Below are 27106 nucleotides of genomic sequence, written 5' to 3'. Positions count from 1 at the left end.
TCTGCTGTGGCGTGTACGGGGCTGAGAATTCATGTGTGATGCCCAAAGTATCAAGATATGTATCAAGGCCAGTGTTCTTGAATTCAGTGCCATTGTCACTTCTGATGTGCTTTATCTTGGCGCCATAGTTGTTCATTGCTCGATTGGCGAAGCGTCTGAAGACATCCTGCACTTCAGTCTTGTAGAGGATTATGTGCACCCAAGTATATCTAGAATAATCATCAACAATGACAAAGCCATAGAGACAAGCAGTAGTAGTAAGAGTTGAGTAATGAGTAGGACCGAAAAGATCCATGTGGAGCAGTTCGAAGGGTCGAGTAGTTGTCATGATTGTCTTCGAGGAATGTTTGGCCCTCGTCATCTTTCCTGCTTCACAGGCACCGCATAAGTGATCTTTCTTGAACTTGACGTCCTCGATGCCTATAACATGTTTCTTCTTTGCAAGGGTGTGGAGGTTCCTCATGCCAGCATGCCCTAGCCTCCGATGCCAGAGCCAGCATTCAGAAGCTTTTGCTAGAAGACATACGGCAAGCTGTGGTCCTGCTGAGAAATCTACCACGTACAAATCATCTTTCCGATACCCTTCAAACACTAGAGACTTGTCAGATTCCATTAGAACAAGGCAGCGATATTTTCCAAACATTACGATCATGTTCAAATCGCAAAGCATTGAGACAGACATTAAGTTGAAGCCAAGGGATTCAACAAGCATGACTTTATCCATGTGTTGATCCTTTGAGATTGCAACTCTACCTAGACCCAATACCTTACTTTTACCAGTGTCAGCAAATGTGATGTGACTCTTGTCGGATGGACGTAAGGTTGAGTCCATAAGAAGGCTTCTTTTGCCAGTCATGTGATTGGTACACCCACTATCAATAATCCATTCTGAAGACGCTGGTGTCGTACCCTACAGTGCAGTTAGGGGGATAGGCTTCACGAAGAGAATTGTGAAGCAAAAACATTTGACAAACCAGTGGGTTATGAAAGCTTAGATCCAGATTAGGACTAATAGGGAGAGTCGCAAGCGATTCAGAAACGAAGTACATAGTAAGACCATTAGGGCATTTGATCTTGCGCCCTACAAGATGTTTAAGGTCCCCAGCAATAGCGTCAGAGGATTTTGGTTTTCTGCTGGAGACCTTTCCCTGCAAAAGAGAGTTAAGCTTTCTTAGCCACCCACATCTTCAAGGGTGGCTTAGAAGCAATAAGTCTAAGTGCAGCATCTGAGAACTTTGGCTTTGGAGCCCTAGCAAACAGTCTTGCAGGTGGACAATAGTACTCATAAGAATAAGCAGAATAGTTCTTGGTCTTATGAACATGGCGGTTTGATGAACCGCGCTCATATTCATAGGCCTGAGTATGGTTTCCCTGCAAAACATTTGCGTTAGTGCGACTCAGGTGAGTCCTCTGTCTGTATGAAGCCTTTGGACCGTATGAAGCCTGTGGTCTGGGGTTTGTCTTCTTCACCTGTGGTGTCATGATGACATTCACAGGAAGATTCTCCAGACATACCATAGGTCGACGTCAATGGCTTCAAGATGCATACGCATCTTATTCTTCCAGTAGGGATATTCAGTTCCATCGGAGACGGGGCACGCAGCGGAGACTTTAATTATCCCTGCAGTCGACATAGCTAAAACTCTAGGTGGTTAAACCGAATCACACAGAACAAGGAAGTACCTTGCTCTGATACCAATTGAAAGTGCGTTATATCGACTAGAGGGGGGTGAATAGGCGATTTTTATGAAAGTCTTCAAAACGTGGAAGTTTCGAAGACAAACGATAGAAATAGACCTATTACCATGCAGCGGAAGGTAGACTACACTGGGCAAACCATAGTCAAGTATTCAATGAAGTGAAAGCACAATGACTAATAGCAGCAATGTAGTAAGGATCAGGCTGGAAGATATTATGAAGCCAAACAGGACAAGCAGTCGCTCAGTGAAGACAGAAGATAATGCAATCATACAATGGCTTCACAAGGACCAACATTAAGTAAAGGGAAGGGAAGGATGAAACCAGTGACTCGTTGAAGACAATGATTTGTTGGACCAGTTCCAGTTGCTGTGACAACTGTACGTCTGGTTAGGGCGGCTAGGTATTTAAACTTGAGGACACACAGTCCCGGACACCCAGTCCTGAACACGCAGCTCAGGACACCCAGTCCTCACCGTATTCCCCTTGAGCTAAGGTCACACAGACCTCGCCCAATCACTCTGGTAAGTCTTCAAGGTAGATTCCCAAACCTTCACAGACTTCGTTCACCGGCGATCCACAATGTCTCTTGGATGCTCAGAACGCGACGCCTAACCGGCTGGAGGATTCACAGTCCTCAAGTGTAATAAGTCTTCAGATCACACAGACAAGAAGACTTAAGTGATGCCTAACACTCTTTGGCTCTGGGTGGTTAGGGCTTTATCCTCGCAAGGAATTCTCTCTCAAAGGCTTCGAGGTGGATTGCTCTCAAACGACAAAAGCCGTACTCTAACTCTGAGCAGCCAACCGTTTATGGTTGTAGGGGGTGGGCTATTTATAGCCACTAGGCAACCCGACCTGATTTGTCCGAAATGACCCTGGGTCACTAAGGAGCTGACACGTGTTCCAACGATCAGATTTCGAACACACACGGCAACTTTACTTGGGCTACAAGCAAAGCTGACTTGTCCGACTCTGGACAAGATTCGCTCTCATAGTCTTCACTCGAAGACATAGGTTTTGGTTAAGCATCACTTCAGCCATTCTGACTGGTTCTCTTGGACCCCACTTAACAGTACGGTGGTTCCTATGACTCAACAAAGAAGAAACAGAACTACAAAAGATCTAAGTTTTCGAGCTCCATAGGCTTCATGCGATGTCTTCTCTTGTCATAGTGTTCAATGAGAATATCTTCATATACCACATTTGACATCAATGTCTTCATACATTTTTAGGGGTCATCTCTGGTAGGAAAACCGAATCAATGAGGGACTTCTACCTGTGTTATCCTACAATTCTCACAAACACATTAGTCCCTCAACTAGGTTTGTCGTCAATACTCCAAAACCAACTAGAGGTGGCACTAGATGCACTTACAGCTATAGCTGCCATTGATTCAAGCTAGAGAGGATGACATCATCGAGAACCACAACAGGACCGCGTCGCGGCATCCACCGGGGCCGCCGCGTGCTGTCGATAGTGGGATCTGCATCAAAGCATCCATCAGCGCCACTGTGTGTTGTCGTTGTTGCATCAGTGCATCCGTCATTGACGTCGCACGCGGCGTCGCATCATCCATCGGAGCCGCCGCGTGCTATTGATAGCGGACGCTGCATCGAAGCATCTATTGGCGCCGCCATGTGTTGTCGTTCTTAACCCGGTGCATCCGCCATTGCCGTCGCACGCAGCGTCGCAGCATCCGCCAGCACGGGTGCTGCCATGGAGCTCGCCATGCACGTTGCTGCAGTGGAGCATCGATGGTGCCGCCGGAGCTACAATGAAGCGTCGCGACGTCGTTGAACGCTCCGCTGGTTTGCAATGAAGCACAGCCAGAGTTGCATTGAATCGTCGCCAGAGCTGCATTCAAGCACCGCGGGTGCATTGAAGCCTCGCCGGGGTTGCACTGAAGCGCCGCCGGCGTCGTCGGTGCTGCACGATGCTGCCATGGGAGCTGGTGCGTGCTGCGAAGCATCCACGGAAGGGGTGGGGGTGGCGCAGCTGCAAAGTCACATACATGGAGGCACCAACGGCAAGGACATGACCGGCGTTGCTCAGACTTTTCGTAGCATGAGTCCTGCTGTGTGGCGAGAGATGGAACAGATAGTGTTCAGGGTCATGTCTCGATGGATCTGTGCTCATCGGGATTGCAACATCCACTGTTGTGCGGTCGCCGGCGACGGTGCCGCGGCTGAGGCGTTGGTGCTGCAACCTCATTTTGTGCAGAAGGTCACGTGGTGTCATCACAGGGCACGTTATGTGTAGACGCATGGAAAGGGAACGAAGACTAGCAGCATCGCATGAATTGGACGGCCACACGCGCTTGAATCGTACGGCTGGCTAGATTATCCGGCTGAAGAAGATTGCGTGCTATTGGAGGCACCTAACATGGATTGCGTATCCTAATATTTTGAACAAAGATGAGATAGCTTAGTTGGTAGGAGTAGCTCCTTTGTGGGTGGGACATGAGGTCGTGAGTTCAATTCCCCCATTAAGCAGTTAATTTTTCTTGCCAGCCCATGAGTAATCATGTGGTCCAAATGATGTACGTAACGGATACAGGTGGGGTGCAATGTTTTTAAGTAGGGGGCGGGGGTTAGTACCACCTTACGTATATGTTTTAAATTCAAACCAAAAGCGTAATTTTACGGGGAAAAATGTATTGTCACGGTGAACCCACGGAGTCAATCCGTACTTTATTATTAGGTAAAGATTAGCTTCTGCATATAAGCATAGAGTTAGTAAATTTGGAGGCTTGGCGATGCCGACAGCGTTTTGACGACCCGTGCCATGCTACCTTTATCTCTGTCAAATGAGCACTACTATGCACGGACGATTTCTGCACGACATTTGTATATAAATTCTTCCATGCGTATGGCTGGATTGCCATATCGTACAGCTGTCATACATGCTATGCATCGTCCGCATAGCAGTTTTTCTGTCAAATCCCCTTCCGTTGTCTTGAAGACCCTTCTCTCCCTTCACATCAATGATCGTTGGTTTGTCAATGATGTTGCTTTAATCGTAGAATTGGCTACTCCCCATCTTCGCCTCATATAATGCCACCTCATGTGCATTTGCAGCTGATCGCACTCATATTTGTGTTAACCCAGTGTTTTGTGTTAACCCACTGAATAATGTATGCCCCTAGCAACATTCTGAGTTTCTTGATACACAATTTATTTGAACATCTTGATTAGATACTCTGGTATTATCCCCCTTGATGTTTATGTGAACTTAACAATGGATGTATTGAGTACTTTTGTCCAGATCTGGATGGCACACATGATACAAATAATTGCCATATGTGTTATTGACAATTAATCATCTTTCCCTTTTGTTGATAAACTATAAACTCACATTTTTACTTGATTGCTTTCTATTGAGAAGCTAAATAATGTATGGGCATGCATAAATACTCCAACTGACCGTAGTAATTCTTTCTTTTGAAACATGCCACTATTGGTTTTGCCCACATAAAAATGATTTTATGATATATTTGGTTCTTAATAGATAAAATGTGTCGTAACTATGAGACCCATTTAGAGGATGTTAGGTTGATGAGAGTAATTTCATGTGTCCCTTTCTTTTTTAATACTGTAGGTAGGCGAAAAGTGCCAGCTCAACGCAAAAAGTCACTTTGGAACCCGGGTGCATTGGAGCCCTATTTTTTGAACTGTGCCAAAGTGCTATTTTGAAGTTTTAAAAAATTCTGAAAACAAATCAACATGTTTATATGAATGTATATTACACATGTGTAAATTTTGATGCTGAAATAAATAGTTGAAGATCTACCATCAAAGTGAAATTAACAAAAAAGCCTGTCGATGGTCTATTTTGTGCGGATACTCAAGATTTTGTTTTTTTCTTCACAAGATTATTTGCACCGGTCCTGCGCAAGTGGAAGCTAAGTGCACCGGGCTGCCCTTCACAAGATTATGTGCATTGGCTCAAAAAAGGCTCGGATGCAACAAGTGCCTCGTAGGTGTGAGGCTAAGAAAAGGCTCATACACAAAGACTTGCTAGAGAAAAATAACGGTAATGGATCTAGGGAAACTGGGAGAGAAAGACAGAGAGAGAGAAGAAGAAAAATTAGCCGAAACCGTAGAATAATTGTTCTACGGTATTTTCATGTATAAAGCAGAGAGAGAAGAAAATGAGTGATTAATGTGGACCAACAAGGAAGTGAGCCTTTTCTTAGCTTCCAACACTGGTGGGTCGGACTTGTTCTTGGGGATGGCAATGTTCTGCACCTGGTAGGGAATATCCGGCCTGTTGATCCCCGTATACACCAACACTGGTGTGCCATCAAGGAGGATTGTTGCGGAGCCAGACCAAACGCCATACTGGTCAGATCGGATGGTTGGCTCGAGGGCTAAACCAAGTGAGGTCCCTTTTTTTTTGCGGGTAGAAATTTGTATTACTGGTCCATCAAAATCCTTACAATCAATCGCAGCTAGTTCCAAAGCCTCAGGAAGACCAGAACCTAACAAAGTCATGGTTCTACCCTCACTACGAGCAAATTTAGCTAAGCTTCACTAACTTTATTTTGGCTACGACTTACATGAGTAATACAATTTTCACGTAGAGACATAAGATATCTAATCTCCTTGATGATGGAAGAATATACCGATCTGTCAACCTCTGAAGCCTGGATCAATTTCACTGCAATTATAGAATCCATGTCGATCTGCACTGGTAGCTCACTTCTATGGATGGAGAAAGATAAACCTTCCATGCATGCACATAATTCAGCTTCAAGTGCATCCCGGCAAGAAAATAACTGTCTACAGGAAGAGAAGATGATGGCTCCCTTGTCGTCTCTTAACACCATTCCGGCACCGGCCGATCCATCAACAGCAAATGAACCATCATGATCAGTACACAACTTAAGCTAGCTGAGCTTAGGAGCAGTCCACTTGGGGTCTGCTACGACCATTACCGCATGTGGCCGAACTGGAGTATATGTTATGATTGACTTCCCTTTGCTAGGATCAGCAATTAGATCAGTTTTAATGCCAATTAGAGAATCCAAGTAGCTCATCAAGAACCTTCGAGAAGCCTCCATGGGTGGCAGGGATTTATTATGGACAATCTCATTGCGTATGTGCCACGCCCTCCACAATGTCATGAGAAGCATCAAACGCTCAATATCTGGCAGAGGAGCAAGAGGGTGCAGCAGCCACTCGACACCTGCATTCTGCACGGTAGTAATATTTGGAAGAGTCCATACTTCTGCCATAGCATCCCAGAGAACTCTCGAAAGGGTGCAGCGACATAGTGCATGGAAGCAGTCCTCAGACTCTATCGAACACACAGAGCACAAATCACTAGTTTCCAACCCTCTTGTATGCTTGTTACTCCATGTAGGCAGAGAGTTTGTAGCGACCCGCCATGCGAAATTGCAAACTGAGGGAGGAACATCAGTCGACCATATAAATTTCCAGCAGTCCCGACACCCATCTGGACGTCAGATGGGGCCCGTCGAAGTGCTTCTGTGAGCTTCCTCAAAGCCGACCTGGTACGCACTCCTCACTGAAAAGGCGCCAAACTTGCCAGGGCCCCACGCGAACGTATCATCCTCCTATCTTGGCGACGCCCTGATTTTCAAAATCTCCACAACATCCACTGGCATAAAGAATTTCTGTAACAAGCCAACCTTCCATGAGTCGTTCTCATTCAGCAAATCTGAGACGAAGCGAATTCTGCACCTCCCTTGTACAGTGAAAGGTTTATAAGAGAAGGGTCTGGGTATCCAATTGTCACGCCAAACACGTATATTTCTTCCGTTCCCAACTCTCCAAATCAGACCCTTCTTCAAGAGTTCAAGACCGTAGCTAATAGCTTGCCAAGAAGAAGAAGCATTTCCGGCAAAAACAGTATACTCAAGTTTACCATCTGGATAGTATCTTGCTTTTAACACTAGTGTGCACAGACTGTCAGGCTTTGTAATTAATCTCCATGCTTGCCTAGCTAATAGTGCTTGGTTAAAAATTCTGAAATCTCTAAAACCAACACCTCCTTTACTCTTTGGTTGCATCAGATTATCCCATGCCCGCCAGTGCACTTTTCTCTTTCCCTTCTCAGATCCCCAATAAAAGGCTCTTACCATTCTAGTAAGTTCATCGCACACTGAAAAGGGTAATTTAAAGACCCCCATCATATAAGTGGGAAGGGCCTGATCAACAGACTTAATGAGTGTCTCCCTCCCTGGTTGAGCAAGGTGACCATCTCCCCACTGGAGCAATCTTTTAGTTAAGCTCATCTGAAGATTCTGAAATCTTCCCTTAGACATGCGACCATCAGGCGTGGGGAGTCCAAGGTACTTCTCCTCAAAAACCAAACTAGTGACATTGAGAAGTCCTCTGATTTCCTCCTGTTTGACATAAGGGCAAGCCTCACCAAAAAGAATAGAGCACTTGTCAAAATTCAAACTTTGACCCGTTGCCTTTCCATATTGATCCAATGCTAGCTTTATTGTTTCGGCCTGAGCACGGTTTGCTTCGAAAAATAACATAGTATCATCAGCAAACAATAGGTGTGAGATCCCTGGAGCTCTTCTACATACCTTGACAGGGGTAATATCACCACTAGGCACATACTGCTTCAGAATTGCAGAAAGTCCATCAGCCACAAAAAGAAACAAGAAGGGGATAGCGGATCGCCCTGCCGAAGCCCACGCGACGGTGCAAATGAATCCAAGAGGGTCCCATTAAGTTTGACAGAGTGACACAAGACATTATCCAGTCCACCCATCGTTGAGAGAAACCCAACTTTTCCATCACCTGCTTCAAGAACTTCCAATCCACCCTATCATATGCCTTTGAGAGATCGAGTTTGTAAGCACAAAAGCTTTTTGTAGGATCCTTTTCTTGCTTAATGTGGTGGATACATTCAAAAGCCACAAGAGCATTATCAGTAATCAAACGCCCTGGGATAAAGGCACTTTGCTCTGGAGAAACAATACCATCCAATAATGTCCTTAAACGATTCACCATGCACTTTGAGATGACCTTGTATATGACATTACAGAGACTAATCGGCCTGTAGTGAGACAAGCTGGAGGGGTTAGCAATTTTAGGAATAAGAACTATGGAGGTAGAATTTACCCCTTCCGGCATAATCCCAGAAGCAAAAAATCCCCTGACCGCTGCAATCACACTATTTTGTAGCACGTCCCAATTCCGCTGAAAGAACCTCACGGGTAGACCATCTGGACCTGGGGCCTTCAATGGTCCAATCCAAAACAGGGCATCAGAAATCTCCTTATCACTAAAAGGAGCACACAAGCGCACATTGTCCTGCTCAGTGACTTTTGCTCCAAGCAAATCAAGAATCCATGTTGCATCCAACGCCTGGATTGCAGCAAAAATCCCTTGAAAATACTCATTTGCCAGACTGGCCATTTCCTCAAAGTTTGAATGAACCACAACAATACTGTCAGTTAGCTCGCGTATTTTATTTTTGTGAGCGCGCCAGACAGCCTTACTCTGAAAATATTTAGTGTTGCGGTCGCCTTCCTTCAACCACGTAATTCTTGAGCGTTGTAGCCACATCATTTCCTCCTGGTACAAAAGCTCGTTCATCTTATGAGTGATGTTTCTAATTTCTTGTCTATCTGCATTCATGGTCATAAGTTCCTCCAGTTGTGTTCTTGACTTGGCTAGTTCCCTTGTTATATTGCCGAATTTCTTGCTGCCCCAAGTACTGAGCGTAGCCAAGGTCTTCCTTAGCGCTGTTTGGAGCTTCTCCAAATTGTCCACATTGCCAACAGATTCCCATGCCTCCTTAACAACAGCCGGTAGAGATGAGTCTCTTTCCCAAAAAACTTCATAGCGTCTAGGTTTGGGGACTTGCTGGCCCGTGTCCGGAGCGCCCTTCAAAACCAGCGCCACATGATCCGAGCATGGTGACACCACATGTTGTACTGTATAAAACGGAAAAAGATTGCGCCATTCATTTGTTGCAGTAGCTCTATCAAGACGAACCTTCACATTACTCGCCCCGACACGCAGGTTATCATAAGTAAACGGAATCCCTGAGAACCCAAGATCAATCAAACCGCAAACTTCTAGAGTATCTCGGAAAGCTATCATTTGTTGTTCCGGTCTAGGGGTAGCCGACCAAGGATTTGGATCCCAAGTGCACATTTTTTTTCTCTTTGGCCACCGAAATTCTCGGTTACCGCGGTAACCGCGAAATCCCGGAAAAAATTCGGACGAAATTTGAATTTGAATTCAATTTTGTTAATATACTATAGATTATCTCTGGACTGAATATCATTAACAGGAGTTGTCTGGCGCAGTGGTTAGGTCGTATATGTATTACAATTGCTTCGAGGTTGCAAGATCGAATCGCCACGGCAACATTTTTTTTCACAGCATCTCTCTTTTTATCGTAAAAATTGTGGGAAAAAATAACAGCAGCAATGGGACTCGAACCCGAGACCCTCAGGAAAGACTAGAACGCCACGCTTACCAGCACGCCGCATGTCGCAGCATGTTCTATGGGAGTTCCTAACGTATGTAACCTAACTACCAGAGTTTAAATTCAAAAAATTCGAAAAATTTCAAAAGAATTCGCTCGGTACGTAGGTTTCTCGTGGGGTGGCCAGAAACGCGGTAACCGGGCGGTATCCGAATATTCCGCCCGGTACCCAAAACAGGTGTTCAAAATCCCAAAGAGCTTCATTAAAATCACCAATAACAAGCCAAGGCCTATCACACACACTCGTTAGACCCTGTAATTTCGCCCACATGAGGTGACGATTCTCGACTCGTGGTTCACCATAAACAAAGGTGACTCTTCACTGTTCTGCATCCGCATGTACCTTCACCAGAGCATCGATATACCGTTCCTCCTTGTCCAGGATTTCAACCACAAAAGACTCATGCCAGAAAAGAGCTAGGCCACCACTCAAACCATTGCTGTCCACCCCGTCAAAACCTTTCAATCCGAGGCGTCCACAAATTCTTCTCATTTTTGTTGCTTTCTGTCTGGTCTCGCAAAGGAAAACCAACATGGGGGAGTGCGACTGGGAGAGCGTCGCAATTTCTCGAACAGTCCGAGAGTTCCCCCTGCCCCGGCAGTTTCAACTGATGAGATTCATTGCTCCCGGCGGACGCGAGGTCGCCGATGGATCAGTCGCTTCGTCACTTAAATGCCTCAGGACCTTCAGAAGCGCCCGTACTGCTGCTGCCTGCTTCAAAACCTGCTTCAACAGCCAAGGACCGAAGGAGCATACAAACACATCTACTAGAACCCAACATTCATTGAGATCCGTAGTAGATATTGGAGAGACCAGCCACGCCGACCTAGAGTCGCCGTCCTGGGACAAAACTCGCCGGTACCTGTGCCATCGCCTGGCCGGACCCTGTACCGCCGTCGCCTGCTTCAAAATATGCTTCTACAACCAAAGACCGAAGGAGCAGACAAACACATCTACTACTAGACCCCAATGTTCATGGAGAACTGTAGTAGAGATTGGAGAGACCAGCCACGCCGACGTTGAGTCGCCGTCCTGGGACAAAGCTCGCCGGCACCCGCGCCGCCGCCAAGGGCGGCCGGCGATGGGCCAGCAAAAACCCTAGTCGCCCTTGCGATCGCCTCTTACGGAAAGAACTGTTGCATGATTACCTAGTCCCTAACCTGTCCCTTGTAGTATAGTGGCCCTGTTCCAAAATTATCAACATGTAAGTTCAAGATGCTTCTTATGCTCATTGTGTTTGTATCTTCTTGATGCTTCATCTTGAGTCAATAAAATCCACCCTTTATCGAAAAAGTTCAAGATGCTTCCCCCGCCCCTTACTCACTTAACATAAAATTTTCATGGTTTCCATGTACATATGTACTGGTTAGCTTAGTCTACTGGTCGCATTTGCAATTGTTTGTTTATTCAAATGTTGTCCTCAAGGTCCGATGATTAATATATTTTATTTAATTAATTCAATAAACTAACCTTCCAAGTTGAAGCTGGTACCTATAGGATAAAGCAATCCTAATGTCATATACGTTGAAGCATATGTCTGGGTACTAGTGGGTTCCATAACACCCATCCCACTTTCTTTAGTGGATGCCCATGGCGTACTGATGTGTCATAGCATAGACCACTTTAATGATAGCCCAGCATCTTTCATTACTATTGCTAAGAAAATCTTTAAAATCATACACACATTATATTTTCAGCGCCATGGATCTAGGAATACAAGAAAACTGTACAATTACAGTGAGTTGGAGAAGTCATACCATTCGGATCTTCCATCGTTGAGTTTCGCCGTGACAGCAATCATAACCAGCCAAAATAATGAGAAAACGAAATTGTTAGAACAAAGCATCATGGAAGAATAAAACAAGCAAGAACAATTACTTAGCTAGCAGCTATATGTTATTCTCCCTCCGTCCCATAATATAAGAGCGTTTTTTACACTATTGTAGTGTAAAAAATGCTATTATATTATGAGATGGAGAGAGTACATGACTATAGCCATTCTCGAAAAAATGCATGACTATATCTAGCTTGGAGACAGAGCAAAACTTAAACAGACCGTAGAGCATTCAGCTAAGTTCAGAGGCAGGAGATTACCGTGAATCCAGTTTTTTGGGGGCTGGAAGTGGTACCCTGTCCTGAGCAAGGGGTTGGTCACTGACGGCGAGGGTGCCACGGCCTCCATGCTCCCGTGGATGGAGGCGAGCTGCAGAAGGAGCACTGGCGACCATGGCCCGAGGGCCCATAGCGGATTCCACATTGAGTGGCTGAAGCGAAATTTAACAATGCTTAGCTAGCCGCCAGTTCACACCGTCCAATGGCTCGTATGACCATTGCTCCTAACCAAGGTGAGTTGTCAATTTATAACGATCATGGCAAGGCTAGTAAGGACATCCTACCACATACCAATAAGGAAGGAAATTATGGCATTATTAGACTACCATGTATAGCTAGTTATCCATATACTATATGAAAGGAAGCAGATATCAATGCCAATCAATGTGAGCTTTATCCTCCAAATAGATTTACTCCATTCGTTTAAATATAAACACTTTTAGAGATTCAATACGGACTAACATATGAATGTATATAGACATACTTTAGAGCGTTGATTCACTCATTTTGCTTCGTACGTAATCCATATTGAAATCTTTAAAAGGTCTTATATTTAGGAACGGAGGGAGTACAAATATCACAGTGGCCCGCAGAGCTCTACCTGGTTTTATCTTTTTCACAACTAACACGGTGGCCCTCACAAATGCAAGGGTATCATCTTTGTGTTAAAAGTAAACAAGAAATGGATTTATATATTCATGGATATTCACATTATGGTGTAGTAAATAATACCCTTAGACAAAGACTCGGATAAAAGTCTATTTGATCACATCACCTTTAAACCATACGAACTCATCCGCATTCCAAAAGGTTATATCCAAAGAAATGCAAACAAAAATTGAATTTGTAAACTTTTTTTAATGCAAACAATTTTTGAAAACATTTTTGGAGAAAGAAGAACATATTTTGAAAATTCCAAAAAATATTTGAAAATCCATTTTTACTTACATTTTAAAAAAATAAACAAAAAGAAGAAATATAGAAAAGAATAACGAAAAATAGAAAAAGAAACAGAGAGAAAAGTGAACGGAAAAACAAAAGTAAAAAAAGAAACAGAAAAACAGGAAAAACGGTTTAGAGGACTTTCTAGAAGGTTACCAAAACCGGACAGGAACCTGCTAGAAGGTTCCCAGAACCGAACGAACGAGATCATGTAACTGGGCCGGCTCAGTGCACTTGATCCTTATGCGTTTGGTTGACATTATGACGCAACGAGCATTAAATAGGGATTCCCGATACTATGGACTGGTTGAAGTTCCTAACTGAATACACACCAAATACAACAGATACGAGACAGTGTTGCGGTCGTGAGAAGTAAAGTCGGCCAGGGATACCTCATACCTGAGATCAAGCTAGAACCGAATTTTCGAATGAGTGAACCGACGAACCATATGAATTTTCTTAGAACTAAGAAGTTGGTGTTAATATAATCCTCTATAGAATGATCATGTTAGGACAATGTAATCTGCTACTTACTTTCTATGCGTTTCAGCACGTTCAAACACTGTACAAGTGTACAAATGGGTAGATTTTGATTTGGCCACTCGGTGTCGTTTTAATTGTTTTGGTTAGATCCTTGACTTAATGTCTTAATCCACGAAGTCATTTATTGGATCCATACATGATCGTTGCTTCGCTTGGAGGAGGACCAGGGGAGATGATCGCTCAAGGTTTATTCAACTGATTTGGATGGCCGCTTAATAATAGGAAATGTGATGTATGCCACTTCATATTTCTTTCTAGCTCTAGGTTGTACGTAATTTCTTCCTTCATTCCCCCTTGCGCACTAAAGACTTTCCAGCTACTTGTAAAGTTGGCAATAAGTAATGGAGGACTGTATGCATCGGTCGATGCAAAGGCCGGCAGTGTCTACCCTCTTTTCAAAAAAAAAAAACCAACACATCTGTTATTTAATTCTGGAGTCAAGTGGCACAATTCAGTCAATCACAATATGTAAATGCATCTCGCAGATATAGGAAAACAAATACAGAAATAAGTATGTCTAGCAAAAGCTATCCTCCAAAACCTTAGTGAACTCCATCAGATCTATCCTCCTGTCATTGTTCGTGTCATATCTAGCAATCATCTGCTCAGCCTCATTGACCCCTACCCGATCACCTAATCCCAAGTTCTGGAGGATTCTTCTCAAATCCAATGCATCGATGTACCCATCATTGTTCTCATCGAAAACCAAGAATGCCATTTTCACTTCCTGGAAGCTTGGTTCGTCGTCGTCGAAAAGCGTAGAACTATACTCACAGCTCTTCTCTTGATCAAAATCGAGTCCCATCTTTCTCATGGCTACCTCGGCATCTGACTGCGTCGCATTCATCTCATCATATTCACTCTTATTTGGTGCCTTCGATGTCTTCGTCTCGGCGAGGACCGGCGTCGAGGTTGTCGTGGAGACAGTACAATTGCAGGATTGGCAACAAGAAGTGGGAAGCAGACTTTGAAGCTTTGAGATGCACCAGGTGAGGATGAAAAGGATGAGAATACCAACTGGCTCTTGGAAAAGTGGTGCATGATGGCATCCTGCTGTGGCTGGGGACTTCTCCATTGTCTGAGCTATGAGCCTGAGATCTGGTTGTTTTGGTGTGGGAAAGATCATGTATCAGTGAAGGTTTATATAGGAAGGGAAGTTGCTGTTTCTTGTTTGTTTTTTCTAGGCTTGTAGCTTCATCCTTCAACAGAATCAATATGAAAGATCTAGGCAGATGAGAGGATGTTTCCAGTTTGAAAAAACTTATGGAAAAATAGTAGACAAGACAGCAAGATGATGACTTGTTGTCTAAGATTCAAAGAGTGTGTGCATGGTCGTGGTTTTTGTTGCTTCTTTCAATCTTCTTTTACTCCACTGGATGTTTCCTGGAAAAGTCCGATGCATGTTCAGTGCCGCCATGATGTGGTACTACTTAGTTGAGTTCACACAGTATGGTTGGCAACTTCGTTGTGTCTATGTTGGGAGACATACAGGACATGATGTGTAAATAAATGTTCATACTTGGTTAGTCCGAATGTGCAGTTTTTGACTCCTTTTCCCCAAGTTGAATATGCTATATGCATGGTGCTTACACAGAAATTTCAGGGAAAGCAAGAAGCCGGTATTTCCTTGGAAAAAGAACAAGACTTGATCGAGACCTGAGGGACATCTTCTGAAGAAGACTCAGACCCGAGTAAAAGTATTCTTATGTAACTTTTTATATCAGAGTCAATTTGCTGCCTTGTGCAAATCTTGCTTGTCAAGATGATTCCGATTTCTTGTCCACGGCGAAGGTCTAGATTTGTTCATCGCTGAGCTATTAATTGTCCAAGAAATTAATCGTCCAAGAAATTAATTGTTACTTGAACAACCTGTCTTTTGGGAGGTTATTAGGTTACCATGCGAGTCCTTGATATGACTGAAGAAGCAAAGTATTTTCAGAGCCTTACGGTCACTTTCCTTCATATCTTTTCAATATCGGCGGTGCATATCACTTTCACAAGCCACAGCGTGTTCATATGTCTCTATCTGTCAGATAAGCGCGTACGTCTTGTCTTTCTCTACCAGCTTATCGCTTTCAGACAGGTTCATTGCGTGGAAACTGCCCGAACTCTTAACAAAGGTGAAAAGAGCTCATTGGTGCTTTTGAACGCCACACCAACAATAAGATACTACTCCCTTCGTACCTAAATATAAGTCTTTTAAACATTTTAAATAAACTATGACATACGAATGTATGTAAAGTTATAAAATATTTTAGAGTGTAGATTCATTTATTTTGTTTTATATGTAGTCACATGTTGAATCTCTAAAAAAGACTTTTATTAAGGAACGGAAGGAGTACTAGTATATGCTAGTGCCTGTGACTCATGAACGCTGTGGAATTCAGTGATAACCTGTATCACAAATAAATAGTTTTTTTAGGAATGGAGGATGTATCTCCGGTCTCTGCATTTGAACGATGCATGCAGTCATATTATTAATTATTCATAAAGACCATACAAGGTGATACATCAATAAGCATGAAGCCATCAACTTGGCAACGCTGTTGCTACTCCTATCCCGTTGATGAAGGTGTGCCGAATGTCCAGGCCTAATACCAAACAGACATCGCACCAAAACCTAACATCTAAAGCCGGGTGTCCCATCCAAGCCACTACCTGGATTGGGGCACACACCGGTCCGGCACACTCCCAGTGAGCACCGCACGCTGCATGGGCCATCACCTCCATCTTCCATCTGTCCATTCTCAGAGCAGAACTGACGCACCGACCATGCCAGGCCCCTCTACCATCAGCGCCACCATGACACCAGACAGCTTCCTCCTCCTGCGCCAGTCCATCTCTGCGCATCTGGCGTCGAGTCTCCACTGCGCCATGCCGTCGAGACCAATCGTCGATGATACTGTTGATGCCACACCGCTCCACCTACATGCCATCTCGCGTCGACTCTGAACTACCAGCAACTCCACCACTCTGAGCAGTCCTCGGCCGACGCCTTCAAGAAGGAACACGACACCAAAGTGCCATCGTCGCCCAAACAGAGGAATAGAGGCTTTCGCATGCGCTCATGACAGAGGTGGGGGCGTAGGATCCACACCGAAGCCTTCAGGAAGGGAATCGGTGCCGAGAGCGTCGACTTTGGTGCGGCCGCCAAGCTGGCCTGGAGTTTCCCCCGGATCAATGCCCACCCGCCAGATCCGTCTAGCCAACACCGGGTAGGTATTAGAACTAGCACGAACCGGAGCAAATCGAGTCGGAGATGATGCTACCGGGATTCACAGCCGGCCGCCGCCTGCCAGATTCCCACCGCCGCGCACGTCAGAGCTGACTCCGAACGATGCCGGCCTCACACACACACACCTCTGGCCACCCCCAACCACGCCAGTGAGTGGGGGCAACCTCGGCGCGCGCCCACCGGCGCTCAGGGCCGCCAGGCCGGCGCCCGAGCCCACACCATCTGGAGGGGAACCGATCTAGGGTGGGCGCCCCAGATCCGCCGCCGCCAGCCGGCCCCACGCTGCCCCCGCAGCCGTGAAGGCACAACCGCCACCAGAATCCGATCGGACCGCCGCTCCATCGCGCACACTCCGCCTCCACGCCGAACGACCAGGTTCGCCATCACGTTTCGGCCAGAGGATCTTCTCGCGAGGAGAGGAGGAAGGTCCGCCGTCCGCCGTCCGTCGGGCGAGCTTCGCTCGCCGGCCTCCTCTGGCGGCGGTGGGGAAGCAGGGGGGAGGGAGGGCCTAGAGGTGACGGCGGCTAGGGCGCCCGAGCCGCCTCCCTGGAGGCGACGCGAGCGCGGCTGATCTAGGGTATCACGCCAAGCGTCCTCCGCGGCGAGAGCTACTCATGGGCGTGTATAAATATAGGTCTTGCCTGCATGCTAATGTTCGCTGTAAATTTCACTAGAGACAAACTTTGACGTTAGGATATGCTCTGCTAGGCGTCAAGATTCAACTTGGTAAAACCAACTTGGTGAGCCTTTTAGTGTAGTTTTACCCCATCAGATAAGTTAATTTTCAGCTTAGTGGGGGCTCACAAGCTATCTACCCAAGTGCTGAACCCACTATGGGCTCAAAATAAAGGGACCAACTTTAGTTTAACTGAAGTCTGCAGCCCACGCACTAGCTGCATGCCTGCATCGACCAGGAAAAGAAAATCTTGTACCGGATTGGGAAGAAAATCCGGAGAATTAATCATCTGCACCATGTCACCATCCTATATCTATATGCAAGAAATTGCATGGTACACTTTTGATCCCCAACTTCCTGCTTTTTACTTATACCCCTTGCAACCTATTCCTGACCATAATCATTCCTTTGATGCCTCCTTTTCTGCTCGGCCCTTTTCGCGTGCGTGCCTAGCAATTCGCCGAATTTTCAAGCACGCGTGCCAACGAAATGCTAGCCACTTTTTGAGTCATAATAAAAAAGCTCATCATGTGCGCTAATGAAGCACTTAGAAAAGATGCTTAACTACTTACATAACAACTAACTAAGGCTGTGGAGGATGCTTCAGAAGCCTCAATCTGCAGCACCTTGCTCCATGACACAGCTGTGAGCCGTGCTATAAAATAGCTTGCAATTCAGGACAGGTCCTCTGCATCTACATGAGTGAGCCCTCGATCGTGGGTGCAGAAGAAGAGTAGGGACACTTGGAGAAATGCTTCAGACGAGACAGATGGAGAGATTGCCTCCACTGCACCTGGCAGTGGTGTCTCTGCTGGGCTTCTTCTGCCTCATCCATGCTTCAAGGGCTGCGATCTCATTCCCACCTGGTAATCGTCTCATGCTATCTATCTAGAGATTTAGTTATACTGTTCTGAGTTTTTTCTGACTGAGAGGACAATTTATTCCCATATGTATGCATCAGCGGCCCCGAGGGTGCAGCTGCAGAAGATCGACGCAATCCCATCTTCCGGTGGAGCAGATGGCCAGGTGATAATAGTACTTGAGCGTTCATGCAAGTAGCAAGTAGCTATGTCAGGTGGAAACTCTAATTGGCCTGATTTTTTGGCATGATCACCCCAGGCCGCCGTCATAGTGGGAGAGCCCGACCACGGCGGTGTCAGCGGGAGGATGGAGATGGAGATGGAGCTGGAGGACTACCCGGGCTCCGGAGCCAACGACCACCACTCGCCGTGGTGGCGGCAGGAGAGGAGGAACTGAGAACATGGAGCAAAGCTGCATGTGTGTTCCTAGTGCTGCACGGTTCTACATGTTTCTCAAACTGTAATATCTCTACTTTTTTGGTGTAACATACCAGAACGAAGCTTGTTACTTGCAAGGGCATTAAAATCATGTATATAAGCTTTGGCTTTGATTGCTTGTTTGTGGCACGTAATTAAGCTAGAACTTTTTCTGCACCAAGATGATTTACAGCTTTAATATAGCAGAAGCTGTGTTGATTATTATGGCATTTTAGTTGAATAAGAGAAAAAGATATCGTCATATATCTAAAACTCATGAACAGAGGAACCACAGGGTAGGAGCAAAAACGAAGGAAGAAAGGAAAAGTTGCGACTCCGCTGGGGATCGAACCCAGAATCTCTGGTTTCGTAGACCAGCGCCTTATCCATTGGGCCACGGAGTCTTGTGTGCTGATTTAAATCTATTATATTTACCGAACAAGAATAAGACAAGAGTGCACAACATTACATTTCTAAGTGTGAAACGTGTTGAAGGTTTTGCTTGGTTTCATTTACGGCGACTTGATGCCCAAGATGGAGATGGGAGGAGAAGCTGGAGCTCGGGTTACATGGCTGCCACGCTTGCTTACCGCGGCCGACAGGTATGACCGATGTAGTAGAAACTCGGTGGGTTATATTTGTAAAAGCCAAGTACCATATGACCTTGTTTGTAGCGAGTTCTCATGCTTCATTCATTTCAAGGGGGCAAAGATGCTGCTGATGCTTTCCACATCTACACCAGGTTACCACCTATGACCCGTCTAATTTCCCGCAAAAAAATAATTTCCCCAAAGGATGATGATGCTATTCTCAACTATTTCAACGAAGCTGGGCGGTTAGTTGAACCCATTTGGTAATATTACCTCTCCTCGCACATTATTTCATCCTGCATGACTACAAATGGGTTGGTTTTTGCGTGCCTAAAATATGTCACATTTTCTTCATGGTTTTGGTGAATGGGAGTGGAGGCATTAGCGCTCGATGGATCAGCTCAGCTATGTCCCAAGCTGTAATCCGAGAGATATTATCGCTAATATGAAAGGGGAGTGCTTCGGTACAATCCCCCCTAAAACGTATAGTGGGTAGTATGGTAATTTCACATTAGGTATAGGAATACCCACCCGACGCCGTACGTCGCGCGCGACGTCGTACGCCCGCCCGCGTATGCCGCACCCGTCGCTGTACGCCCGCCCGCCCGCGTACCCGCACCCGTCGCCGTACGCCCTCACGTCTCGACGTTGGCGTGGACAGTTGTTGGAGGAAAAAAAAGACACGGTAGCCGCCGACGCCCGCCGTTGAAACCCTGAACCCTAACGCATCCACGCCGTCTCCACGTTGGCCCCCGTCTACACGAAGTCGCCGTCGCCCGAGTCGCGGCCCAAACAGGCCGCCGCGCGTGCCCCGGCGCCTTTACCGCTGCCGGCGCTCGTGCCCGCCGCCGCATTCCATTCCCGTCGCCCAGATGGCCGCCCACCCGCGATCTACGTCGCCGCCTCCCTCCGCACACTACGCCTACTACGACCAGCCATCGTCCTCACGCCGTCGACACCTGCCTCCGCCGGCCAGCAACGTCACGCCGTCATCACGTTCTTCATCGGAGGAAATGGATCCGGCTGAAATCCTCGCCGCCGTGCAAGAGGTTGGTTTGAGACATTGTTGTGCTTGATAAGATAGTTGTTTTAGGGATGATGTTACATGGCGTTTGATTCATCGTACAATTTTTTTAACTATATATAGTTAGAGGAGGAGGGAGATTATGATGGCGATGATTACGGCGAGGACAACGAAACCTCGTCACGGAATATGGATGAACCTCGTGAGGAGAACTACATGAGTTTGGATGAACCTTATAGTGGCAATGTAAGTGTGATCAATGTTGATAAAACAATAAATATGAGGGGGTAAATATGATAGACCACACGGAAAATTTAATATTTTTTTGCATGATGCAGCGACATGGCGATGATGATGATGATATGGATATAGATGATTCATTTGCTGAAAGTGCACTCCGGGTATGTTATTAATAAAATCAGAGAAGAAATGACATAATAACCATATGAGCGCTTACATGTTTTTTTTGCAACGCGCGCAGATGGACGAGGACGGGGACTTTGTGAGGAATATTGTGGACGATGAAAGTGACAAATCGCACGTTGATGCATCTCATGATGACAGCTCCAGCAAAGTAAGTTTTGAAACTTACATCACTAAGGTACACTTTAAAATTATAACTGATTGACATAAATGGTTTAATGCATTAATTTACAGGGAGATGTAGATGGTACAAGCGGGAATGATGAGCATGTTGGTGATGATCTGTTTAATTTTGACATCGGATTTGATGAATATCAGCAAGAATCATTGGACATGCATTGGAAGGTCATGAGGAAGACGTTCAAGTCACTAGGAGATGCTTACAATTTCTATAATCAGTATGCGTACGAGCGTGGTTTCAGCGTAAGAAAGGACTCACTGAAATATTCGAAAGGTCCTGAGGCAACTAAGCGCTTGAGAAAGTATGTGTGTGCGAGAGCTGGGAAACGACAGGCAAAACGTTGTACAATGGAAGGCAGGACCCGCAGGCTGAGAGGGGAGACTCGTTGCTTCTGCGATGCGCATATAACTTTGAAACTTGATAAAGAGCGTGACGTTTGGTATGTCAGCAGTTTCAATGATGATCACAGTCACGTTCTAGCTAGACCGGATGAAGTCACGTTTCTTCGGTCTCACAATCAGATAAAAGAATATCAGAAGGCTGAGATCTTAACCATGGCAGGTGCTGGAATCAGGAAACATATGATTTATGATCAACTCGTTGCGCGCTCCGGGTCATATGCAAAGGCTGGTTTTGGGAGGAAGAAGCTTTATAACATGTGTTATAGAGAAAAAATGAAGTTGCTTGCACAAGGTGATGCAGACACTGCCATTGGGATCATGATGACCAGAAAAGAGAGAGATCCAGATTTCTTCTTTGAGCACACCGTCGATGATGAAGGAAGGCTGAAAAACATATTCTGGTGTGATTCTCAATCACGTCGAGACTATGTTGACTACGGTGATGTGACAGTCTTCGACAGCACATACAGGATGAATAGGTATGGCATGCCATTTATACCTTTTGTCGGTCTGAACAACCACCGTTGCACCACGGTATTCGGTTGTGCTCTTGTGTCTGACGAGACGGAAGATACTTATGTCTGGCTGCTTCAGACGTTTTTAAGGGCTCACTGTCAGAAGAGGCCCAGGTCAGTAATTACTGATGGAGATGCAGCTATGATTAAGGCCATAAGAAAGGTACTTTCGGAGGTTTGGCATCGTCTTTGCTCGTGGCATATTGAGAAGAACATGCAGAAACACCTTCATCATAAGTCTCTAAAGGAGTTCAGGTCTCTACTTTATTATGCCACTTCAAAAAAGGTATTTGATGAGAGATGGGCAGCGTTTACCGCCAAATGGCAGTCGGAGAAAACAAAGACATGGTTACGTAGGATGTACAAGAAGAAAAGGCTTTGGGCTGCATCATATCTGTCAGGTGGGTTTTTCTTAGGTATGCGAAGTAACCAGCGAAGTGAGAGTCTGAATTCATGCCTTCACTTGCATCTAGACTCCGGTATGACTATTGTTGATATGATTGTGCACTATGAGAACTGCATAGTTCGTCTCCGTGAGAATGAGGCACATGACGATTGCACAAACTCACAGACAGTTCCAGTACCAGTATTGGATGAGTGTAAAGATATTGAGAAATCAGCTGCCCGTGAGTTCACTGCGGCAAACTTTTATATCTTGCAGGAAGATATGAAGAAGGCACGGGAGCTAGAGGTCCTTGAGAGACTGAGAGGAGCAGACACTCACAGATTCATACTGACATGGAAGGAAAATAGAGATATCGTATTCACTGTGGACTACACCTCAGGTAACTTAGAAGAAACTGTGAAGTGCAGTTGCAGAAGAATGTATCGCAAAGGACTTCCTTGCAAACATATTCTTCACGTTCTGATTCAGCTATGCTTACGTGAGATACCTAAGTGTTTAGTACTGCGGAGGTTGAGCCAAGTTGCAAGGGGTGGACTTCCCGTGAAGCGCACTAGCGATCTGTTTGCATGGGGATGGGCAGGTGCAGGGGACAGAGCTAGGTACAGCGAGTTGACTATCTTATCTGCTGAAGCAACTCATTAGGGCTGGACCAAAAGCTCGTAACTCGCGAGCTTAATGAGCGCTCGATAGTTCGGCTCGTTAAGCTCGTAGCTCGCTTCTTAATGAACAAAACCAATCATTGATTTTAGCTCGTTAAGCTTAACGAGCTTAACGAGCGAGCTAACGAGTTTCACGAGTAGCTCGTTAAGCTCGTTAGTAACAACACAACACATATTTTCATTTTATGTGACAAACTTTTATAGCACCTCAGCCCATCTATTCAATCTAATCGACCTATGAGACAACAAACTACTGCATTTCTTTTTATAGTCATCATATTTCGTCTTGAAAACCACACCTACACATTCATCTTGTATATCATAAAACATTATAATCTGTTAACGAGCGCTCACGAGCTTAACGAGCTTCAAACGAGCCGAGCCGAGCAGGGTTTTCTGCTCGTTAATCTTAACGAGCTTAACAAGCCGAGCCTTAACGAGTATGAGCTTAACGAGTACGAGCTTAACGAGCCGAGCTGCTCGTTAGTCCACCCCTACAACTCATAAAGCATGCCATAAACCATTTTTATTCGACAAGTTGAAGGCGACTCTGAAGGACATAATAGATAATGATTACACTGAGGAGGATGAGCCTGGTGCGGAGGTACAGTTTGTGAACGACGATGTATTCGAGCCTAATCAAGATCATGGTCTTGTTCGTGATCCCGCAAAAGTTAACACCAAAGGCGTACCAAAACAGAATGTTAAAGGCCGCGGTAAGGATGATCCTGATGTCACTAAAAATGGGCGACCAAAAGCTTTTGATGAGAAAAGCAAACGTCAATGTGGACTGTGCGGTGTTACGGGTCATTATAAGTCCACGTGCCCTCAAAATTTTAAGTATGATTTTCTTATGTTATTGGATATGTTATTGTTCAAACCGAATTTATTTGTTCATTGTGAATTAACACATATCTTATTGTTATGTAGGAACTTTGCTTAACTTGTGGAGTATGGAAGATTGGTTCACCCTTTGATTGAAGACAGTTTTATTATGGATGGCTATGGAAGATCGTTCCACCCTTTCATTGAAGACAGTTTTTTTAATGTTCTATACATTTGATCTTTAATAATTGTTATAATATGTTATATGAACTTATTTTACTTCGTTGATGTCAGACTATTTTGTTTTGATGACAGACTATGTAATGCAAGAAGGAGTTTTACTTTGTTTATTTTGATGTGTTAATTTTTACTGTTAATTTTGTGCAAGTCGCTGTTGTTTATTTTGACGTGCTCATTTTTGCATAGTACTACCGTCACTGTTTACTGTATATTTTCTGCATTGCACGGTCGCCGTCGCTTAGAACGCCGTCATTTTTTAAAAAAACACCCGACAAGTGCGCCGGCGGCATTGTCCCACAGTGGCAGCGTCGGCCGGCGGCACTGTCCCATAGGGAAGAGTCGGACGGCGGCAGCAGTACAAGGCAACGAAAGGAGTTCGATAGCCTATGTGCCGCCGGGTATATAAGCCGATCGTCGCGCGCTCCGTCGGCCGAGGTGGGACTAAACATCCCAAGTCGCCCCGCGTGGAACTTGGGCCGTCGTCGCGCCGCGTGCTACTTGGTCTGTCGTCACGCCGTGGGCGGAAACAATGATATTGGGCCGGCCCACGCGGTCACGCGCGTCGCTGCAGGCACGGCGGCTGCGATAGCTAAGTTTTAGTCCCACCTCGCCCGACGGAGCGCGCGACGACCAGCTTATATACCTGGCGGCGCACTTGCAGTCGAGCGTCTTTGATTAGTTATGCTACCCGTCGTTCGACGCTGCCTTGTTGGACAGTGCCGTCAGTCCTGTCTGACGTCAGACTGGCCGGCGCACTTGTCGGCAATTTTTTTTGTAGAAAAGGAAATTAAGAACGTTGGTGTTATAATAAGCGACGGCGACAGTGCTTTAAAGTGCATAATAAATATATGTACATTTTTTTTAACATTCAGCAGTACAGGAAAACAACTTGACAACTGCACAACTATAAATATGAAGATTTCAAATGTAAAGACAACAGCATGAAGACAACATAATAATCCAAATGTCATTCTCGACTTAAATATTCAAAATAGTAGTGTCTTCTTCATCACAAGACATGTTAGTCGAAATAAATGTAAACATTATTTGAGCCTACAAAATTTTCTTTTACAAAATTTTTGGCACATTTATTTCTTCTTTGCAAGCCGGGTAACTTTGTCCTTCACATCGTTGAGCGTATTTCTCTCCGAAAAAATAAGCTGCGCAATCATTAAGTCCCTCGATTTATCAATTGACCCCTGTTAGAACTTCATATTAGTACAATTCAAATAGTATTACATAATGAATTTAATTGAATATAAGCATTTGAAAAAAAACCAGACCTGAGAAAAATGGCTTGTCCATTTTTCACCGTTCCAATATTGAAAGCATCGAAGAACAAATATTCCACATGAATTGCTGGTCCGTACAAACAACAGTTCATAAGTTCGCATTTGAGGTAAGATATTAAAACAATATGAAAGTATTTACTCACCCGTCTTCTTGTTGTGGGATGTTATACGTTTTGATAGGCCAGGTAGACACATCCGGAAAATTCACAGCACCGCTCGCATTCGCATCACGTATGTCATATCCAAGTTGATTTTTCTGTTCATATACATAATAGCACGAAAAGAATTTAACATAGTTCAGTTACTAAATGATAATTTCAATATGCTCATGTAAATTTATGCCGTACCAGCTCCTCAACTTTTTTTGTAATTTCACTGTCAAGTTCGGGTTCCATCAAAGAATCAAGAACCTGGAACTCTTCCTTCGGGCGATGCATGACAACCGAAACCCAGTGGGTATTTCCAACGAAAATATGATGCAATCAACATATACTATCTTATTATTTATATCCCATATATGCATACTTTAAGGCAGTTGAACTTACCTTATCTTTTTTAAAATACTCATCGGTGCATCTATTCAAGGGTCCATTCTTCTTCGCCACAACTTCGTTGTCATTTTTTCCTCCCTGGGTGTCCGGTCTAAATTCAAGTAACCAATTGACCAGCCAGGTCGGCATTATATGACGATCTTCACCAACAACTCCTAACAGATACGACGAATAAGCATTGATAACCTGAAAATAATTTAAATGATGTATAACAATTCCAATTTGCATTGAATGCTAATAGAAAACAGAACAATAACTTACATCACCGGTTAGCCATTCATGGTCAAGAATCTTACAAGCCCTCTCTGCACTCAGACCTTCGCGCATGCCATCATTGAATATTTCCTTCTTTCTATGTTTTGCCGACCGCTGATAAGCACGAACAAACTTAGCACTAGCTTTAATCACATCGTATTCTTCTTCAAAGACTTCTTTCTCGAATAGTTCTGCAATACATGACGGTAATATGTTAATAATTCAATGATAAGTAGTAATTTCAGCTCGAAAATAATATGATAAAACTCACTTGCTTTTGCTGAACGCTTTGCACGCTTTGTAGGTATAACGGGAATATAAGGAGACTTTATAAGGTTTGATCGTCTCCGCTTCCGTTTCCCTACACCCTTCTCCTCTACCTCATCTTCTCCAATACAATCTACCGATCCACGTGATGCGATTTCATCTGTTCCTAAAGATGTAACGGATTTCTCATCAGATACCTCAGGAACTTCGATAGGATCTTCTTCATCACCCTTGAAACTATCGAAATATTCAGGTGTGCAATAATAAGGTGTCTTCTCTTCAGAATCATTAATATCATCTTCATCATCCTCTTGCACATTCTTTTTTCCCGGTGTTTTGAAATTGTCCACGTCAGGATTATATACAAATTCCTTACGAGGTTTTCCACCATAGTTTCTACTTTCACTATTTTCACCATACTCATTCTCTTCTTCTATTTCACTATCACCGGCTTTGTAAAATACAACGCTTTTGTTCAATTTCTCTATGACCCTTTGTGATTAAAAATT

General features: G+C 44.8%; 5 protein-coding genes and 1 non-coding gene across 6 annotated transcripts; 3 read left to right on the top strand and 3 right to left on the bottom strand.

Annotated features, from left to right (window-relative positions):
* Positions 1 to 7279: 7279 nt before the first annotated feature.
* Positions 7280 to 10186, bottom strand: LOC147992627 (uncharacterized). Its single transcript, XM_087539089.1, has 4 exons — positions 10174 to 10186; positions 8481 to 9733; positions 8264 to 8296; positions 7280 to 8071 (listed from the first exon to the last, which is right to left on the bottom strand). The coding sequence occupies exons 1-4, from the start codon at positions 10184 to 10186 to the stop codon at positions 7280 to 7282; spliced, it is 2091 nt and encodes a 696-aa protein (XP_087395215.1).
* A 4044-nt stretch (positions 10187 to 14230) lies between these two features.
* LOC147992626 (putative calcium-binding protein CML46) lies at positions 14231 to 14912 on the bottom strand. Its single transcript, XM_087540966.1, has one exon. It carries the CDS (start codon positions 14904 to 14906, stop codon positions 14298 to 14300), a length of 609 nt encoding a protein of 202 aa, XP_087397092.1. The 5' UTR covers positions 14907 to 14912; the 3' UTR covers positions 14231 to 14297.
* A 3335-nt stretch (positions 14913 to 18247) lies between these two features.
* LOC147992625 (uncharacterized) lies at positions 18248 to 19149 on the top strand. Its single transcript, XM_087540961.1, has 3 exons — positions 18248 to 18557; positions 18653 to 18717; positions 18811 to 19149. The coding sequence occupies exons 1-3, from the start codon at positions 18443 to 18445 to the stop codon at positions 18946 to 18948; spliced, it is 318 nt and encodes a 105-aa protein (XP_087397087.1). The 5' UTR covers positions 18248 to 18442; the 3' UTR covers positions 18949 to 19149.
* A 150-nt stretch (positions 19150 to 19299) lies between these two features.
* On the bottom strand, positions 19300 to 19372 carry TRNAR-ACG (transfer RNA arginine (anticodon ACG)). Its single transcript has one exon. It is a non-coding gene; the product is annotated as a tRNA-Arg (tRNA).
* A 1399-nt stretch (positions 19373 to 20771) lies between these two features.
* On the top strand, positions 20772 to 24144 carry LOC147992623 (uncharacterized). The gene is made up of 6 exons (XM_087540954.1): positions 20772 to 20828; positions 20921 to 20983; positions 21064 to 21156; positions 21240 to 21275; positions 23842 to 24007; positions 24098 to 24144. Exons 1-6 carry the CDS (start codon positions 20772 to 20774, stop codon positions 24142 to 24144), a joined length of 462 nt encoding a protein of 153 aa, XP_087397080.1.
* LOC147992624 (protein FAR1-RELATED SEQUENCE 5-like) lies at positions 21534 to 23150 on the top strand. The gene has a single exon (XM_087543092.1). It carries the CDS (start codon positions 21534 to 21536, stop codon positions 23148 to 23150), a length of 1617 nt encoding a protein of 538 aa, XP_087399218.1.
* Positions 24145 to 27106: the final 2962 nt, after the last annotated feature.

The sequence above is a fragment of the Triticum urartu genome, chromosome 1A, assembly GCF_056163025.1.
Source record: "Triticum urartu cultivar PI428250 chromosome 1A, HENAU_Tu73, whole genome shotgun sequence".
In the NCBI taxonomy this organism is placed as follows: Eukaryota; Viridiplantae; Streptophyta; class Magnoliopsida; order Poales; family Poaceae; genus Triticum; species Triticum urartu.
This window is presented reverse-complemented; position numbering and strand designations above follow the sequence as displayed.

Bases quoted from the DNA above. Each gene is read 5' to 3' on its own strand.
- LOC147992627 (XM_087539089.1), bottom strand. The intron at 8,297-8,480 runs GTGATGGAAAAG...ATTCTGAAGCAG, and splicing joins ATTGGAAGTTCTTGAAGCAG to TATGTGCCTAGTGGTGATAT. The intron at 8,072-8,263 runs GTATGTAGAAGA...TATGTCAAACAG, and splicing joins GTGATATTACCCCTGTCAAG to GAGGAAATCAGAGGACTTCT.
- LOC147992626 (XM_087540966.1), bottom strand. From the start codon at position 14,906: ATGATCTTTCCCACACCAAAACAACCAGATCTCAGGCTCATAGCTCAG.
- LOC147992625 (XM_087540961.1), top strand. From the start codon at position 18,443: ATGCTTCAGACGAGACAGATGGAGAGATTGCCTCCACTGCACCTGGCA. The intron at 18,558-18,652 runs GTAATCGTCTCA...TGTATGCATCAG, and splicing joins TGCGATCTCATTCCCACCTG to CGGCCCCGAGGGTGCAGCTG. The intron at 18,718-18,810 runs GTGATAATAGTA...TGATCACCCCAG, and splicing joins CCGGTGGAGCAGATGGCCAG to GCCGCCGTCATAGTGGGAGA.
- LOC147992623 (XM_087540954.1), top strand. From the start codon at position 20,772: ATGGATGAACCTCGTGAGGAGAACTACATGAGTTTGGATGAACCTTAT. The intron at 20,829-20,920 runs GTAAGTGTGATC...TGCATGATGCAG, and splicing joins ATGAACCTTATAGTGGCAAT to CGACATGGCGATGATGATGA. The intron at 21,276-23,841 runs GTTGGTGATGAT...ATCCCGCAAAAG, and splicing joins CAAGCGGGAATGATGAGCAT to TTAACACCAAAGGCGTACCA.
- LOC147992624 (XM_087543092.1), top strand. From the start codon at position 21,534: ATGGAAGGCAGGACCCGCAGGCTGAGAGGGGAGACTCGTTGCTTCTGC.